Source organism: Aotus nancymaae, unplaced genomic scaffold, assembly GCF_030222135.1.
Source record: "Aotus nancymaae isolate 86718 unplaced genomic scaffold, 86718_ANA_hifiasm-v0.15.2.pri h1tg000003l, whole genome shotgun sequence".
In the NCBI taxonomy this organism is placed as follows: Eukaryota; Metazoa; Chordata; class Mammalia; order Primates; family Aotidae; genus Aotus; species Aotus nancymaae.
In genome coordinates, this window is record NW_026988414.1 from 50,956,007 (window position 1) to 50,975,417 (window position 19,411).

At 34.6% G+C, this 19,411-nt stretch overlaps 1 protein-coding gene across 9 annotated transcripts in view; it reads right to left on the reverse strand.

Moving 5' to 3' along the window:
* FOCAD (focadhesin) overlaps positions 1 to 19,411 on the reverse strand; it is a 315,851-nt gene that overhangs the window by 165,863 nt on the left and 130,577 nt on the right. For 8 of the 9 annotated variants that reach the window (XR_010344245.1, XM_012449997.2, XM_012449998.2 and 5 more), the window contains 4 exons: positions 14,876 to 14,980; positions 14,353 to 14,454; positions 13,701 to 13,831; positions 11,712 to 11,838 (listed from right to left, as the gene is read on the reverse strand). The exons of the other annotated variant lie outside the window; for it this stretch is intronic. Coding sequence is in view for 7 of the 8 variants with exons in the window: in XM_012449997.2 (XP_012305420.2) it covers positions 11,712 to 11,838; positions 13,701 to 13,831; positions 14,353 to 14,454; positions 14,876 to 14,980 (465 nt within the window). In the remaining variant the exon portion in view is untranslated. The remainder of the gene's footprint in view (positions 1 to 11,711; positions 11,839 to 13,700; positions 13,832 to 14,352; positions 14,455 to 14,875; positions 14,981 to 19,411) is intronic. 9 annotated transcript variants of the gene reach the window in all.

Below are 19,411 nucleotides of genomic sequence, written 5' to 3' on the forward strand. Positions count from 1 at the left end.
AAGGCGTAATACATTCCACAAGGATATTGTGAAAAGGAATAAGTCCAGCTTTTAATAAAGCTCAAAATTAAAAAAAAAAGAACACAAAACAGAAAACAGAACCTATATGTCATCTAAATCACAAAAGATGACTAATGTATACTCAAAACATGAAAAAGGCTTTAGAATGACCTCCAACCCATAGTACAGTCCACAAACTCTAAGAAATCCTTTCCTTCAACAATCAAGTTTCTAAAACTTAAAAATAAACAACTTTTAAAAGAAAATATGTATGTTGCATTGTTTAAATACAATTTCAGGGCTTACATGCATGCTAATGAGGCTTTCTGATAAACAATATACCTATGAAAAGACTTACCAGTCTTGCTGCCTTAATTCCAAATGTCCCTTAAGCAAGTTAATTTTATTCACTAACAACTTTAATATAGGTATTTTATTCAGCTAATCAAGGTTAAGTCTAATTTGGAATAACTAGAGTTTTTAGAAATGAGTCTCTTCATGGTATTTTATCCTAGTCATAGAAAAGGTGGGATATTTCTGTTCTTATGGAGATGTTTACACAGCATAGAAATGAGTTTAAGTCCAACAAATAACACCATTGTTTATAAAAGTTTAATTCTAGATCAATTGCAAGTACATGCTGAATAAAATGCTTTTAAAAACAGACCTAATTTAGGTAACAATGGAAGCATTATTACTTTCTTGTGCAAAAATAATGCTTCCAATCAGCTTTCAAGCTCCAAACCCTTTTCAAAACATTAACGTCATTTAGTCTACTGCCCTCCTTCAGTGATTCCCTCTCTACACTCCCTGTCCCCATTTACCCCCACCCCCCCAAAAAAAAACCTACCCCTTAAATAAGCTTAAACCAACATATTTTATTCAGCGGAGTGGCTAAACAGCACACAATTACCATCATTTTAGTCATGTCATTATTTCCAGCTCAGTGGCATTTATTCAGATGAGCACAATTTGCAACCACTAAGCCCAGCTCCTCTGATGTTAACTGGCATCATTAAAACCCTCCCAGTGTCCAACTCGTTTGATCTTTTAAAGAATGCCCTCGGTTTGCGACTGAGAGCCGGAAACTCACGGCTGGACACCCTGAATAGCCTTCAGGTTCGGTCACAGACTACTCACGTCAGCTAATAATCCTCAGAGACCATGATTTCGATTCAAGTGAGAAAACTTTTCATACAAAAAGCCTTGGGACACAAAATAAACCCCCAAAATGGATAAAAATGAAGTACAGGGGGCAATGGAGATCCTAAATGTAGTATAGCAACTTCAAAAGTTGAGATTGTAAGTTTTCAGAGTAAAGTGTCTTAAATGATCATAACAAATACGGGAATGCTAAAGGGCAGAGAGCAGAGAAAAGGGGACTGGAGAGAAGCAAAAATTCTAAAGGGTAAAATATTAAGAACTCCATTTAAAATTTTCCTATTATAAGTCTGGATATAGCACTCAACTTTCCATGATCTCCAAATGTTTTCTTTAAAAAAAAAAAATTAAAGAAGTTAACATAATTATTTTCTTTTTAAGCAACAAACCTTTTTATTTCTCTATACATTTCATACATGATTTATGTGTACTGAATGGTATTCTATTACACAAACATAACACAGTCAGTTAACATTTCAATAATTAAAAACCATACTTAAAAACCTACTTGCAGGGTGACAAAGTGAATGCTAATAAAAGGTAAGTTCCTGCTGTCCTTTTAAAGTTAAACATAAGACCAAACTACAACTTTCAACTGCAAAGAGTCATTGTGTAGTATATAAAAAGCTCAGCATGGAAATAGATTCAACAAACGTACAAAAAGAGTTTTCATGCCCAGGAAGAACTGAAGGCACCAATAAAAAAAAAAAAAAAAAAAAGCCCCAACTACAAGTAACATAGAATGCTGTTCAAAAAGACCAACAAATTCATTCTCTAATGCATAGCAAATTAAATTTAATAAATTCTTCTACAAGGTTAGACAGGCAATCCACCTTTAAAAGTCCCACAAACAAAACATAAGAACAACAAAAGAGATTCCAGAGTGTAATAAATACCGAATTCACAGTAGGCAACAGAAGCCTTACTGTACACAGCTGAGAAAACCTGCCACCAGACAATAGATCACATTTCCATATTAAATTATATTTACCACGCTAAAAAATGCTTAAACAAAATGTACGATTTCTATTGGCCATTCTTATATCACACTAACTCCCTAAAACCTTCCAAACCTGCTGAGTCCCATTGAAAATCATTCCCACCCCATGGTGCTCCAAAGGAGCCCCTAGACAAAGGGTTATGATGGTGAGAGAGGGCAGGGACAACTATCTTCCACCATGATTTCAGAAAGTAAATAAATAAAAGGGGATAGAATAGCCAAAACATAACCTTGGCACAGGGTATTTCCGGGGAAATCACTGCCGTGACAAATGGCCTAAAATGAACTCTTCTAGCGGTCAAGAATCCCCAGGAAAGGCGCCCCCACCTCCCCGCCCCACTTATCTATTGCTCAATTGTACAATGCTTGGCTTTGAAAATATAACACCCTCTTGGAACTGGGCTAGATGAAAGAGTTTTTTTTCATGTTCCTGCAACGCCTATTAATTTTTGCTACACCAGACTCACAGCTGATTAGGAAAACACAGGACTAGCACTGCCTCACATTCCCATCTCAAGACTTTAGGAGACAAAATGTTAAGTTAATGATCTCTCTTTTTCAGTACAATGTATTGATTTTAATTTCAGCACATCCTATGTTTCTTTTCCAACCCTGGACAATTTGTTTAGACTGAACATTCTTTTTCTCCTTAAAACATCAGCAGCAATGTTACTTGATTCCTATGCAGTTAGAGAATTATCTTTCAGAAATATTATGACTCATTCACCCCATATGGAGCACAGGTTGAGAAATCAGTCAATGGCTGACAGTAAAATTTAAATTGTTCCTGAAGTATACTCACACTTTCATCACAATTAGTAAGGCAACATGATACAAATGCAAAACCACAAGAATTATAGTCAAATGAAATGGTATCTCCAAATCTCCATGTTACCACATATTTCCATGTTAATTTGGGTATGTTACTTAGACTTTCTAAACCCATTAGTAAACATCACCTACATTACAAAATTATTATGAACTTTAATATAGGATATAATGTACACCAAATCCCAAACATGGTCCATGGCATGAAAAAAAAGGTAGCTTTTATAGTTTTGTTTTACTGAAGTAGAAAAACATACTGTAAAAAGAATAGATCTTAATTATATAGTTTGATAAATCCTGACAAGTATATAAATACAGGTATAAAGGTATAAATACAGGTATAAAGGTATAATTACCACCTCGATTAAAATAGAGACCAAGGAAATATAATGTGAGTCACATGTATCCTTTTAAATTTTCTAGTCACCACATCTAAAAGTAAAAAAGGTAAACTTATTTTAAATATATTTTATTTGACACAATACATCCAAAAATTCTCACTTCAATATGCAATCAATTTTTAAAACATTATCAATTAGGTTTTACTTTTTCATACTAAGGTTATATATTTTACATGCATAGCACATCACAGTTGGGATTAGCCATAGTTCAAGTGATCACCAGCCATTATATGGCTAACAGCTATTATACTGGATGGTGCAAATTCAAACCACAGTCCAGAAAATTTCCCTCTGTCCCTTTCTATTTATCTCACTACTCCCACCCAAGACAACCACTACTCTGATTTCTATCTACATAGATTAGTTCTGCCTATTCCTGAAGTTCATAAGGAAGAAATCACATAGTATACGGACTCCTTTGTGTTTGGTTTCTTTGACTGAACATGTTTTCAGGATATATCTGTGTTGTCGCAAGTAGCAGTGGTCCATTCCTTTTTACTGCTAGCAGTATTCTACTATACAAATATATAACAATTTGTTTAACCCATTGACCAGATAATGGATATTCAAAGTTATTTTCTTTTTTCTTCAATGTCTTATCATTTTACTTTAAGTTCTGGGATACATGTGCAGAACGTGCAGGTTTGTTACATAGGTATATACGTGCCATGGTGGTTTGCACACCCATCAACCCATCACCTATGTTAGGTATTTCTCCTAATGCTATCCCTCCCCTAGCCCCCCACCCCCCTACAGGCCCCACTGTGTGATGTTCCAAGGTATACATGCAGGATGGGTAGGTTTGTTACGTAAGTAAATGTGTGCCATGCTTGCTCCACAGATCAACCCATTACCTCAGTATTAAGCCCAACATACATTAGCTATTCTTCCATATGCTCTCCCTGCCCCTCCCCCACAACAGGCCCCAGTGTGTGTTGTTCCCCTCTAAGTGTCCATGTGTTCTCATTGTTCAGCTCCCACTTATAAGCGAGAACATGCAGTGTTTGGTTTTCTGTTCCTGTGTTAGTTTACTAAGGATAATGGCTTCCAGTTCCAACCATGACCCTGCAAAGGACATGCTCTTGTTCCTTTTAATGGCTGCACAGTATTCCTGAATAAAGAAAATTGAGTTGTTTTCAAATATGCTATCCTTAACAAAGCTGAAATGAACATTCCATACAAGTCTTTTACTTGATCATGTTTTCATTTACTTGGGTAAGTATCTAGAAGTGGAAATGCTGGATCATCAGGTAGATTTATGTTCATATTTACAAGAAACTGCACAATGCTTTTCCACAGTAGTTGTATATTTTACATTCCTGCCAACAATATATGAGATATCCAATTACTTCATACATTGTCCAATATTTAGTACTGTCATTGATTCAATGGTGTACACATTTCCCGATGACCAGTGATGCTGACATTTTTCTATATGTTTACTGGTAAATCATACAACTTTTTTTTTGAAGAGCAATTTGGGAAGTTGAAGAGAGAGTTGTTACAAAGACAAATTGAGATCACATGTAAGTTATTTGTAATGATAAAATAAAGAACACACTTTCAAGGACTACTTGGGTTAGGCAGATGATGTAAATCTACAAGCCTAAAGAACTGCACCAAATTAGAAAACACACTCATCTAAAGGAACCTTCTAACTGCCATTTAGAAAAGCAGTGACCACCATGTAGAAAAGCAGGCTAGGTACTAGGAGAGCTTCCTGTCTTATCAAGAGAAGGTAGATATTTGTATGTTTATCTTTAGTTAATATTGGAATTAATTTTAAAAATATTAATCCTATAATAAAGAAAATAAGCAACAAGTTTTTAAACTTTTATGTATATAAATGTTAGTGGTTTTTATACTAGGACAAACATCCTTATCATAATAAACATTAAACCATTAAGGACTGCTATGAGTTACTCCTGAAAGATGGTACCTATTGCTCAACATCACTAATCATGAGAGAAGTTCAAATTAAAACCACTATGAGATATCACCTCACACCCTTTAGGACTACTATTATCAAAAACCTAAGAGATAATAAATGTTGGCAAAGGTATGCAAAAAGGGAACCCTATTCCACTATCGGTGGGAATGCAGACTGGTACAGCCATTACAGAAAATAGTACAGAAGTTCTTAAAGAAACTAAAAATAAAACTACCATATGACCTAGCCATCCCTCGTCTGGGTATATACACAAAGGAGCATATACAACTTTGTAAAGACATTTGCATTCCCACGTTCATTAGTCACTACCTCATAAAGATACCATGGCCTTATAAAGTTACCTGCACTCTCATGTTTATTAAAGCATTATTCACATTGGCCAAAATATGGAAACAACCTAAGTGTCCACTTAGGAATGAATGAATAAAGAAAACATAATATATATTAACAATGGAATATTATTAAAAATGGAGGTCCTGCCATTTGCCACACCATGAACGAGACTAGAGGGCATTATGCTAAGTGAAATAAGCCAGACATAGAAAGAAAACTATTGCAATTATCTAACTTGTATGTAAAATCTTTTTTTAAAAGCGAAATATACAGAAATAGAAGATAAACCAGTGATTACCAGGGGTATGACAGAGAGTAGGGTTATGGTAAGGAAATGGGGAGATATAGGTTAAAGAATACAGAGGAATATATGTAGCATGAACAAGTCTAGAACTCTAATGTACAAAATAAGGACTAAAGTTAATAAAATTGTGTTGTATTAGGGATATATGTTAAGCAGATTTCTTAAGTAGGTTTGAGCTGTTCTTATCATAAAAAGTTAACTATATGAGATGATAGTTACGTTAATTTGTTCAACTACAGTAACCATTTACTACCTATATGTATCCCATAACGTCATACTGCAAACCGTAAGTATACACAATAAATTTTTTTTTTTAAAAAAGATGGCACCTATTAAAACAAAGGCTCACATTCTGCCAAGGGTAGATAATGAAATCATTTTGAACAGCAAGGCAATAATACCGCAGAGAAAGTTAGAAGAAGCAACTAACCAGAAAAGGTCCTCTTTCCTGGTAACCCTCCTTTAGGGAAGAGTATAAACAATTGTATTCTTATTTTTAAATGATTATCCACATCATCTACATTTTAGTTTTGAATGAGACTGAAGGTTACATAGAGAGTAGAACAATGCTTGTCAGAGGCTGGGAGGGTAGTAGAGGACTGGCAGAAAGGCAGGGATGGTTAGTGGGTACAAAGAAAAAATAGAATGAGTAAGATCAAGTATTTTATAGCACAATTGAGTGACTATTGTCAATAATAACTCAATTGTACGTTTTAAAATAACTTAAAGAGTGTAATTAGATTGTAACTCAAAGGATAAATGCTTGAGGGGATGGATACCCCATTCCCCATGATGTACTTGTTTCATGTTGCATGCCTGTATCAAAACATCTCATGTACCCTCATAAATATATACACCTCCTATATACAAAACATCTCATGTACCCTCATAACTATATACACCTCCTATATACAAAAACGAAAAATGAAAAAAAAAATGAAGTTAACAGCTAATAAAGCTTCAGTGGCAATGCCTACCCAGGAGTATCTGCCTTATTTGGGGAGAACGGAAGAAAAGCATATGCTGGAGAGAACGTTAAACGTACTGCTACTTTGGAAAACAGTCTGGCATGCCTCAAAACAGTTAAACAGAGAATTAATGTATGATCCAGCAATTCCACTCTTAGATATATACCAAAAAAGGATGAAACATATGCCTACACAAAAGCTTATACATGAAGGCTCATAGCACCATTGTTCATAATAGCCAAAAAAATGGAAACAAGCCAATGTTTGTTAACTGATACAGTCATATAATACAATATTACTCAACCCTAAAAAGACACCATAAAAAGTATTAATACATGTAGCCACAAGAATGAACCTTGAAAACATTATGCTACTTGAAAAGCCAAACATAAAAGGCAATATACTGTATGACTCCATACAAAGTGTCCAGAATAGGCGTATCTATGCAGACAAAAAGTAGATTAATAGTTCCCTAAGGCTGGGAGGTATAGGAGGATTGGGGTTCAATCCCTAAGGGATGTGGGTTTCTTTTTGAGGTAATGAAAAATGTTTTAAAATTGATTTTAGTAAGGTTTTCAAAACTCTATTCAAAAAGTCACTTAATTATGCACTATAGATAGGTGAACTTTATATTTGTGAATTATATCTCAATATCACAGAATATATAAAGAAAAAAGAAACACATATGTGAGCTATTGAGCCTCTTCCCTCTAGTTCCTAATCTTTCCTTCTGCTACCTGAGGATGCTGCTCGAGTTCTGAAATGTTCTGTTTATATGTCTTCTATCTCTCCTTTGAATGATTTCTAAATTTTAAATACAGGTAGTATACTTATTACCATGTCTCCTCTACCAGACTGTGAGCTCCTAGAAGGTCAAAAATGACTCATAAATCTTTAAATGCAGAGATCCTTGCACAGCCTGGTTCAAGTTTTTAATATTTTTATTTTAAGATTAACACACTTTCTGTCCTACCCACAGAAATCTTTACCTCATGTTTGTTGTTGCAACAGACAGGGTTTGAAGGCAAACCTGTGCCAACTTGTTTTCCCTTGCTCTCCTCACCATCTCTGCTTACCAAAGAATGAATAAATGAAAACTAGGCTGAACACTGCTGAAAGGCTGTCAGCCCTTCTATCTGAACATCTTCTGGAATAGACAGTAATCTTTACAAGATTATGATATAAAGAGGATCCCTAGTATACTTACAACCATCAACTCACATACCTCTAGAATAACACAACGACAACTTCATCCTCTTTTAAAAGAAAAAGATGTCCAAAAAAAGCAAAGAATAATTGCTTTAAAGCTTTAAATAAGATCCCTAGTCAATAAGATCAATTTCAAAAACATCCTTTAGAACTACTCATAGGCCAGGCATGAGATTATCATCGCTATAATCTCAGCACTTTGGGAGTCCAAGGTGAGAGGACTGCTTGAGCCAAGGAGTTTAAGACAACCAGCCTGATCAACATACTGAGACCCTGTCTCTACAAAAAGTAAGTTAGCCAGATATGGTGGCATGCACCTTTAGTCCCAGCTACTCGGGAGTCTTAGGTGGGAGGATCTCCTGCACCCAGAGATAGAGGCTGCTGGGGACCATGACCACACCACCGCACTCCAGCTTGGGTGTCAGAGCAAGACCCCATCTCAATAAATAGATAAATAAGAGAGAAAAATGGGAGGCAACTTAAACATTCAATCAAAATGAATCATTTGATTACTTATATTTTCATTCAATGAAAGTAAGCCATTAAAATATGTCACCACCTAAGAAAATCTTTCTAGCAAAATGTAAACTAATTAAAGAACACAGAAACTCTGTGAAATAATGTGTAAAGAAAACACAATGAAAAGGGATATGAAAACAGCTTTGTGAGAGAATAATGAGTGATATTTTTTTCATTACTAAAAGTAAATGTGATGCTTTAAAAACCTAACATCTTTGGAAATGGGATAAAAACACTTCAACACACCTTTAAAATATAAAATGTAATATGCAATCAGTAAAACACTAAAAATTAATATACTTTAGCTCAAAACATCTTTTTCATTAAGATCTTTAGGCAAAGGCTTAATAATCCAAAACCTTATACATTAACCAATCGCAAAGGAAATGGAGAAGGATAGAACAAAAGCCCAAGGATTATTCTCAAAAAAAGATTTCTCGAATAGCACATGACAAGATCAACTGAACACAAACACAACCACCAAAAACATATAATGACAGCAAGTGAATTTTAGCTTAATAAAAACTGTAGTAAGACAGACCTGGGTTTGGGTCTTGACTACTAAGTTTTAGTTGTATAAACTTGGGCAATTATTCAACTTTTGTCAATCTCTCAGAAAAAAGCAGTACCTGTTGCAACTGGATTTTCCAATTGTAAGAATTAAATAATAAATATAATGACTGTAGTATATAATGTTAACTTCATAGAAAGTACTCAGTAAATCAAGAGATACTTACTACTGCTGCTACAAATATTATCAAATCATCTCTAGCAGTTTTCCAGCTGAAAGCAGTGTGCTAATTTCATATAAAAATAAGGAACATGTTGTATGTGAACAAAGTAGGAAAGAAGAGCATAATGTTCATCTGATCTCTCCTATGGTTTGATAAGCTCCCTCTGTAGTGAAAGGCACACAAACTAAATTCATGTTTTCTAGTATCCTTTACTTAGAAGAATCAGGAGAGAATTCTTTTACTCATTCCTATAGAAATAAAATGCAACCTGGCTAATCAGGGAAGTTAAAAGCAATAGAGAAGAAAATATTCAAAAGATCTTAATAGCCATTTCTCCACAAAGGTAATAGAAGTGGCCAAAAATAATAGGAAAAGACATTCAATATTATTAGTCACTGGGGAAATGCAAATGGAAACTACACAGGATAACACTTCACACTCATTAGGATGACCATAGTTTAAAAAAAAAAAAAAAGGTAGTAAGTTTTTGTATTAACATCACTGATCATTAGAGAAATGCACATCAAAACCACAATGATATACCATCTCATGCCAGTCAGAATGGCGATTATTAAAAAGACAAATGCTGGTCAAGTTATGTAGAAACAGGAACACTTTTACACTGTTGGTGGAAATGTAAATTAGTCCAACCATTGTGGAAGATGGTGTGGCAATTCCTCAAAGATCTAGAACCAGAAATACCATCTGACCCAGCAATTTCATTACTGAGTATACACCCAGAGGAATATAAATATTTCTATTACAAAGACACATGCGCACATATTCACAATAGCAAACAGAATCAACCCCAAATGCCCATCAATGATAGACCAGATAAAGAAAATGTGGTATATATACACTGGAATACTATGCAGCCATAAAAAGGAATGAGATCATGTCTTTTGCAGGGACATGGACGGAGCTGGAAGACATTATCCTCAGCAAACTAACACAGGAACAGAAAACCAAATACAGCATGTTCTCAATTATAAGTGGGAGCTGAACAATGAGAACACATGGACACAGGGAGGGGAACAGCATACCCCAGGAACTGTCAAAGGATGGGGTGGGGAGGGGGAGAGCATTAGAAAAAATAGCTTCTGCATTTTGGGTTTAATACTTAGGTGATGGCTTGACAGGTGCAGTAAACCACCATGGCAATCATTTACCTATGTAACACACCAGCACATCATGCACAGGTACCCCAGAACTTAAAATGAAAATCAAAATTGTAAAAAATAAATAAAATTACTTTCTTTAAAAAAGAAAGTGTTGGTGAGGATGTGGAGAAATCTGAATCTTCCCTACACTGCTGGTACAAATGTAAAATGGCACAGCCACTTTGGAAAATAGTCTGGCAGTTCCTCAAATGGTTAAATATAGTTACCATATGACCCACCAATCCCACTTCAAGAGATTTACCTCCCAAAATGAAAATATGTATCCCTGCAAACACTTGTACACAAATGTTCATAGCAGCAATATTCAAAATAGCCAAAAATAGCAACAATCCCAACGTCCATCAATTTCTATATATATATTCTACTGCTTATATTTGAGATTTACAACATAATGTCATGGAATACATAGAGAGAGTAAAATGGCTATGATAGTGGAGCAAACTAATATATCTATCATCTTACACAGTTACCATTTTTGTGACCAGAGTAGCTAAAATCTGCCTTTTTGTTTGTTTGTTTCAGACAGGGTCTTCCTCTGTCATCCAGGCTGGAATGCAGTGGTGCAATCATGGCTCACTGCAGCCTCAATCTTCCTACCTCAGACTTTCAAGTGCTGGGATGACAGGTGCATGCCACCATGCAATTTTTCATTTACCCACCCTATTCAATCCAATCACTAGGAATGAATGGTTCTTTCTCAATCTTTTAGCAAACAATAATTTTGGTTAGCTATAAAAGTGTCACTGGCCCACAACAATTTCTTTACCTCACCTGCTTCTAAAGCTCTCTAAACACAAAATTAAGAAGCAAATATATTCTAGAGTTCTCCTATAGGCATAACTTTCCCTTTCGTCATAAAAAAAATAAGTAAGAACAAAGAAAAACCTGAAGTCTGGTTTTCTTTCATCTCTAGAGAATGCCTACATGACTGGATGTTTCAAGATTCGCTTCTAGAAAGAACTGTAAAGTAGGACTTGCTTAACTTTTCCAAGGAAAAAAAAAATCTCTGGGAATGAATACTCAGACTTTCAGTTATTTGAATCTAATCTTACATCCCTGTACCGACTCTGCCCTTTTAAAGATTTTCTTCAAAATTACTCAAAGCAATTTAAAAATGCCTACCTCAGCTTGACAGAGTGCATGAAGACCTTGTAATACCAATGCTGCTGGAGTAGCTTGATCAGGCTTGGTGCATTCATTCAATACCTGAGAAATAGCTGCTAACATATCTGCACCATGCTGATATGGCCTAAAAGAAATGAAAGTTTAAAAGCAAAATTAACGCTGAAGAGCAATTATCACTCCCAGGTCTTCTGCCTAAACAAAAAGCATCCATCATTTTTTATACCTTTGTGCCACTAAATGGTAAGCCTCAAACACTAACACCATGTCTTGTGTTTCTTCAAAAATGTGCATCATGATCATTTTCTGCTATAATTTTATGCTCATTTTTATATAGAAATATCCCAAAAAGATACTTTTTAACAAATTTCATTCAACCTAAATCACAAATCCTATTGTCTAAATTGAGAAAAACTCAAGGCTATAATAACAGTAAAAGTAACTAACTTACCTAATTGAGATTATCAATAAAGATAGAGCTATTCTTGCCTGATGGTATCAGATACTCATTACGAAAGCAGGAATTTGAGAAAAGATGATGATTTGTGGTAGTAGCAATAGTAACTGGGGGGTTACACCTATCACAATAATGATAATGATAAAAATTATAAAAACTGTAACTGACAGCTCCTCTCTCATCCCAGGCACTGTGCTAAATTCATTCACTCATTCTCCTCCCTTTCCTCTCCTTTCTAATCCACATATATTGTGCTACCCCCAGAATACAATTAATTTCATAGCTATGCAAGTCTATTCCTTGAATTCCTTATTACTTTTCAATAATACTTTTCTTTAATTAACAAAATGTAAATTGATGAAATTGCCTGTCAGAATTCTATTCAGTGTCCCACAGATCTGGAGGCAGGAACCCTAAAGAACACTGAATAAGTTATCAGTAGACTCTGAACTGGTCGGATATTCAGTCTATCCTGAGCCTCAGCTTTAATTATATAAAATAAGAATGTCAGCCGGTAACTTTCATCTCTGAAATTTTTTCCATGCCAATAGCTCAATAAAATTCAAACTCCCTATTCCTGGGTTATACACATGTAACTTTTTTATTTTTTTGGTAACTTTGACACCAAGGTCATTTTTGTTTTGCTAAAAGATGGCAGCTTAAAAAAGAGGTAAAATTGCTAGGGCTTAGCTTCCATATATTCTGATCCAATCTTTACTTGAAACTGGAATCATCCATGTTATCAACATCTAGGCCAACCTACTGCACAACTTCCAAAAGTAGCATTCACATTGCTGTCATTAACAAAAATGTGAATGATGCTACCAAGAATTTAATACAGTGGCCTAATCAACAAAAGAAACTGCAGGATTACAACTATTTCAAATGCATCAAGTCTATTTCCTCTGTATACACTTTTGCCTTACCCCATGCAAGAAAAAAAAATTGATATGGAAGAGCTTGACTTGTGTTTTTCAGTCTTGTCACCTCCACCCTATTTATTAATCCATAATCTAGAATAGCAGAATCATCTTCCTAATTTCTTTATGTTTTCCTTAAAGCTTATAGCATACATGAACATTCATCATCATTTCCTTCCTTGTTATAATTACAAATACTTCCATGCAGTAAGTCACAAATAAAGTCTCCCTATTAAAACTACTTATCTCCCTAAACAATGGGAGACTATAAGAAAGAACAGTTTATGACTACAGTCTACTGCTTAGTTTTCAGGGATTCATATACAGAAAAATGGAAAACATCACATTTTACTGCGACATTAAATTATTAAGAAAAGGATATAAATATCCTACAAACCTAGATACAAGACTAGACCCAAAAAGGAAAGACATACTTCTCAAAGCTATTGTTCAATATTATTAAATTTTATAATCAGAAAATTTAAATTGAAAAATTATTAGTATACATATATCTTCTGCCTATCTTTTCTGGCCTCTTGCTTGCAATTAAAAATAAATAAATACAAAATAATATATCATGATATCCATTCCCAAGAGTTAATGACATCATACCTCTGCTTACATATATCTCTGATTGAGGCTGCTTTTGCAATCAGTTTCTCCCATTGGACTTCCTTGCCCACCGAAAGAGAAAGTACATCAGACATGGCCATGCAACGCTGCAGTTCAGGATAGACCCGGTCCTATGAAGGCAATTTTACAAAAAAGCTAATTTCCCAATTTGAGTTTAATAATCATTACCTTCCTTTTATGTGCCATTTTAACCTCCAAATCCTCCATTTGCATTGCAAATTATAATGTAATTCTTCTAATCAGCAGAGAAGTCAGCTGTTATGATTACTGGGGATTTTCTTATAGACCAACGTACTGTTGATTTCATAAAACAAGAAGAAAGTGGCTAAATCTCACCCTAATTACAAAGGCTCTAATCACTTGTAACTATATTTCCATTACTTTATCAAACAAATCGTAAGATAAATTTCAGAAATAAAGAAATAAAATTTTATATTCTCAATTTCTCTGAAAGTCAATCACAACTAACTGTATTACAAATGCAACAGAATAAATCAAAAATTTTTCAATGCAATCATTGATGCCACTCATTAATACCACTAAACAAGAGCACTGCCATATATGACATTATTATTTTCCTTCAGTGAAAGGAATATATTTAATACTCATTAAGGTATGTATCTGAAATTACCTGTTTTTCCCACAAAGATGTCAGCAAGCGCAAAGTGAAAGCTCTTAGTCGTGGGGTGGTTCCAAGCAGTTGTATTACTCGTAGAATCTGTCCTACACACACCTAGAAAATATTGAAGAAACTCTAGCTGCATAAACGTAAATGCAGGCAACCTCAAGGTTACCAAAAGCATTTTTAAACCCCTTGTTATAAAATGAAGACTGAAAAGATAACTTGCTTCAATATTACCCACCTTCTTAGAGGATGAAAAATAGTGTTGAAGGGGTTAAATAGCAATACTGGGGACATAAGGACCTAATTGCAGGAATAGCTTAAGTAAAAACTTGGATATTAAGTAAGTTAAAAGAATTAATTCTTAAATATTGTAATAAATACTTTTGTCTTTAGATATTACCCCCGGCTCAACAAGAGAAATTGCGATTATGGCAAAATTTGGGGCTCAAAATTTCATCATACCAAAAAGAATTCAATGTGTTATTCATGACTCACTTTTTTCCCCCACTAAATTAATTAACATACTAACCTTGTGAACACCAAGCTTAGGTAAAGTATACAATATATCATTATATAATATAGGTTCCAGTGGTCTTCCTAATTTGAACATCAAAACTGGAATCAGATTTGGCACCTAAAATGAATTTTTTAAATATATTAATTATGTTCCACAGAAAATTGAAGTAAAAAAAAGTAGGAAAACACATATATATTAATTATGCCTTTTTACCAAAAAGTAATATATAATGGAATATTTACCTCTTTTTTTGAGAGGAGTAATATGAATATGAATAAATTGAAAGACTCATAACATATCAGTTAGCTTTCACTTGCTAATGATAATTTCTACTATCACTAGTATTCTATAATTTTTATAATTAGCTGCCGAACACTAGTCAAAAAGTGTTTATCTTGAACAACTATGGCATAATTTCTGATAAATATAATAGTAGTTAAGATCCATCCTGCCTTGCCAGGCATGGTGGCTCACACTTGTAATCCCAGCACTTTGGGAGTCCAAGGCAGGAGCATTGCTTCAGTCCAGGAGTTCAAGACCAGCCTGGGCAACACAGGAAGACCCTGTCTCTACAAGAAATTTTACAATTAGCTGGGCATAGTACTGCACACCTGAAGCCCCAGCTACTTAGGAGGGTAAGGTGGGAGGATCACTTGACACCAGGAGGTCAACATGGTGTTGAGCCATTATTGCACCACTGCACTCCAGCCTAAATAACAGAGCAAGACTCTGTCTCAAAAAAAAATAAAAAGGTATATCCTGCTTCATGAGGTTTAAAGTTCTAATGAATAGCCAACACTTAAGATATGTAAACAATAAAATTTCACATAATTAAATATTCATTTAGGTTACTCCAATAAGAAGTAAAGTCAGTGTGCTATAAAGGAGCCAATGGACAAAAATTTCCCTCCAAGTCCTCATTTCAATCTCTATGCATAATACAAAATGAAAAAAGCAATACATTCATGGATCAGAAGACGTAATATTGTTAAGACATAACTATTTCTCAAATTGATCTTGAAATTAAATGTAATATTTATCAATATTCCAGCTTGATTCTTTGCAAAAATTGAGAGGAAGATTATAAATGCATGTGTAAAAGCAAGGAACCCTAAATATCCAAAATAATCCTGAAAAAGAAAAACAAAGTTTGAGGACCCAAACTTCTCACTTCCAAATTTACCACCAAGCTACTGTAATCACAACAGTATGGTACTGGCATAAAATTAGAAAGACAAATCAATGAAATAGAATTCAGGAGTCCAGAAATGAATACTTACATTTATAATCAACTGGTTTTTGACAAGGATGCCCAGAAAAAAACAATGAGGAAAGAAGAGTCTCTTGGAGGAACAGTGTTGGAATTCAACAACTGGATATCCACATGTGAAAGAATTGAGTTGGATCCCTTTCTCATACAACATGTAAAAATTAACTCAAAATGGATTTTAGAACTAAATGTTAAGAGCTAAAACTATAAAATTCTTCAAGAAAATATCGGATTGGCTGGGCTCAGCGGCTCATGCCTGTAATCTTAGCACTTTTGGAGGCGGAGGCGGGAAGATCACAAGGTCAGGAGTTTAAGACCAGCCTGGCCAATATTGTGAAACACTGTCTCTACTAAAAATACAAAAATTAGCAAGGAGTGGTGGCTGTGCCTGTAGTCCCAGCTACTCCAGAGGCTAAAGCAGAACAATCGCTTGAACCTGGGAGGTGGAGGTTGCCATGAGCGGAGATCACACTACTACACTTCAGCCTGGGTGACAGAGCGAGAAGCCATCTCAGAAGAAAATATAGGATTATGTCTTTGTGACATTGGGCAGACAAAACTGTCTTAGATATGACACCAAAAGCACAAGCCACAAAAGGAAAAATGAATTTCATCAACGTAAAAATGCTTGTCTATCAAAAGACACCATAAAGTGAAAGGACAATGCACAGAATGGGAAAGAATATTTGCAAACCATATAGCTAATAAGGGATTTGTACCTAGAATATATAAATAACTCTTAAAACCCAATAATTTAATAACAAAAAAAAAAAGGCAAAGGATCTGAATACACCTTTTCTCCAAAGATAAACAAATGGCCAATACAGGAAAATATGCTCAATTTCATTAGACATGCTGGAATGCAAATCAAAACTATGAGATACCACCTCACACATGATGCAAAAGCTATCAAAAGATGGACAGTAACAAGTGTTGCCTACTGTGTGAAGAAACTGGAACCCTTGTACACTGCTGGTGGTAATGTAGTCCAGTCCCTTTAGAAAACATTCTGTCAATTTCTTAAATGGTTAAACTCAGAATTCCCATATGATCTAGCAATTCTATTCCTAGTTATCTACTTAAGAGAAAACACATATGTCCACACAAACTCTTATAAATGAATTTTCAGAGCAGCACTATTTACAATGGCCAAAAAGTGGAAACAACCCAATGCCCATCAACTGACGAATGAACAAACAAATGAAGTATAACCATACAATGGAGTATTACTCAGTCATAAAAATAAATGAAGTACTGACACATGCTACAACATGGATGAACCTTGAAAACATTATGCTAAGAGAAAAATAAAAACAGTCACAAAAGGCCACATGTTGTATAATCTCATTTATGTAAGTAGAATGCCCAGAATAGGCAAACCTGTAGAGACAGAAAATAGATTTGTGGTTGTCTACGATAGGGGAAGTAAGAAGTAGGGGGTGGTCAGGGAGGGAGAAACAGGCAGTGATATCTTATGGGCATAGGGTTTCTTTTTGGGGTAATGTAATGTTCCCAAATTGATTGTAGTAATGTTTACAAAACTCTGTAAATATAATAAAAGCCACCATTGAATTGTACACTTCAAATGGATGAACTGTATGAGATATAAATTATATTTTAATGGTTTTTTGAAATTCATTTCAAAATTATTTGGTAAATATCTACTATAAGCAAAGCACTTAACATGATAGCACAAATTGTAATGACAAAAAATTTTATTTTCCATATGCTACATTTCAAAAGTTTGTTGTCCAGCAGTCATTCCTCTGTATCTACAGCAATTGGTTCCAGGACGGTCAGGCACACAGATGCACACACCTCATCCCATGGATAAAAAAATCCAGAGATGCTCAAGTATCTTACATAAAATAGCATAGTATTTGTATATAAACTATGCACATCCTTCCATATACTTTAAATCATTTCTACACAACTTATAATGACTAAAAACAATGTAAATGCTATGTAAATAGCTGTTATACTATATTGTTTATTCATATTATCTTTATTGTTAAATTGTTGTTTTTATTTTCTTCCCCAAATATGTTCTGTCTGCAGTTGGTTGAATCCACAGATGAAAAGCCAGCTGATACCAAGGGCCCACTGTATTTGTTAATTTTCTCTGTTCTATTCTTAAAAAGCCTGTTCCTTCTAAACTTAGACGACATCTATTTTAATTCAATTTCAAAAAGGAAAAAATATCCTCTTAACTCTACCATCAAGACATTAACAGTTGAACATTAATTCACTAATGACCCTGACCACAATACACCACGACAGCTTGTGAAGCTGTGCACGTAATAACTACCATCTCACAACAGACAGCCAAAATGTATGATGTTTTACCAAGTGCAGAGACTTGACTGGAACAGAAATTCTATCACCCTCACCTTGCGCAGATGAAAGAAGACAAATTTTTGAACTGACTTTTCAGTTCCCATTTTAATTAAAAACAAAAGGTTATCTTAAATTGGCTTACACTGATCTCAATGCATTATCCCCTCCTAAAAGATTTCAACCAAGACACGCTGAGAGATTCTTAGTTCTTAGAAGGGCAATGAGTATATGCAGTGACATTTTATAAAACAGTGTATTTAGTTGTGTGACTTTTAAACAAATGTTGTAATTATACTGTCAGGAGAGAAATAAAGTACTGTATTTATGTCTAACAGTACACAGTTCCTTTATGAGACTTGGCCCTTAAAAACAGTATGTAAGGGTGTGTCTTTTACTCTGGCCAGTTCAGAAATAAACAAAGTAGGAAATGTTTAAAGTAAATAATCTTTTAGACTTAATGCAGTTTTCGAGGCATAAAGGCCCAAATTAAGTTCCCAATTAAGTGGAAAAAATAAAACAGAGACTCTTTCACCAGGAAAACACAGATATAGATAGAAGTCTGCATAAAGGATGGGCTAATTTTTTATTATTACTGATTAAATAATTATTTCCTTAGGAATATCTATTTACTTAAGATGTCATTACCAGCTCTTGATCCTCCTGATCTTGAATCTACTACCTTTCAGGGGCAGAAAAAAGAATGAATGCTCAGATTTTACCTTAAATATAAAAGAAGCTGGTAAGTATCCTATAATTGACTACTTCAAGATCTGGCTTCCTAAGACTCAATGCTTTCTATTCCTTCCTCTAGAGTTCAAGTTCCTTAATAAACACATTAATTTAGAATCATGGGACTGTTATGGAAGCCCCTGTAAGAGTATGACTAGATTTCTCTGCAGAAACCTTGCCAGCAAGAAGGGAGTGAAATAATACATTCAAAG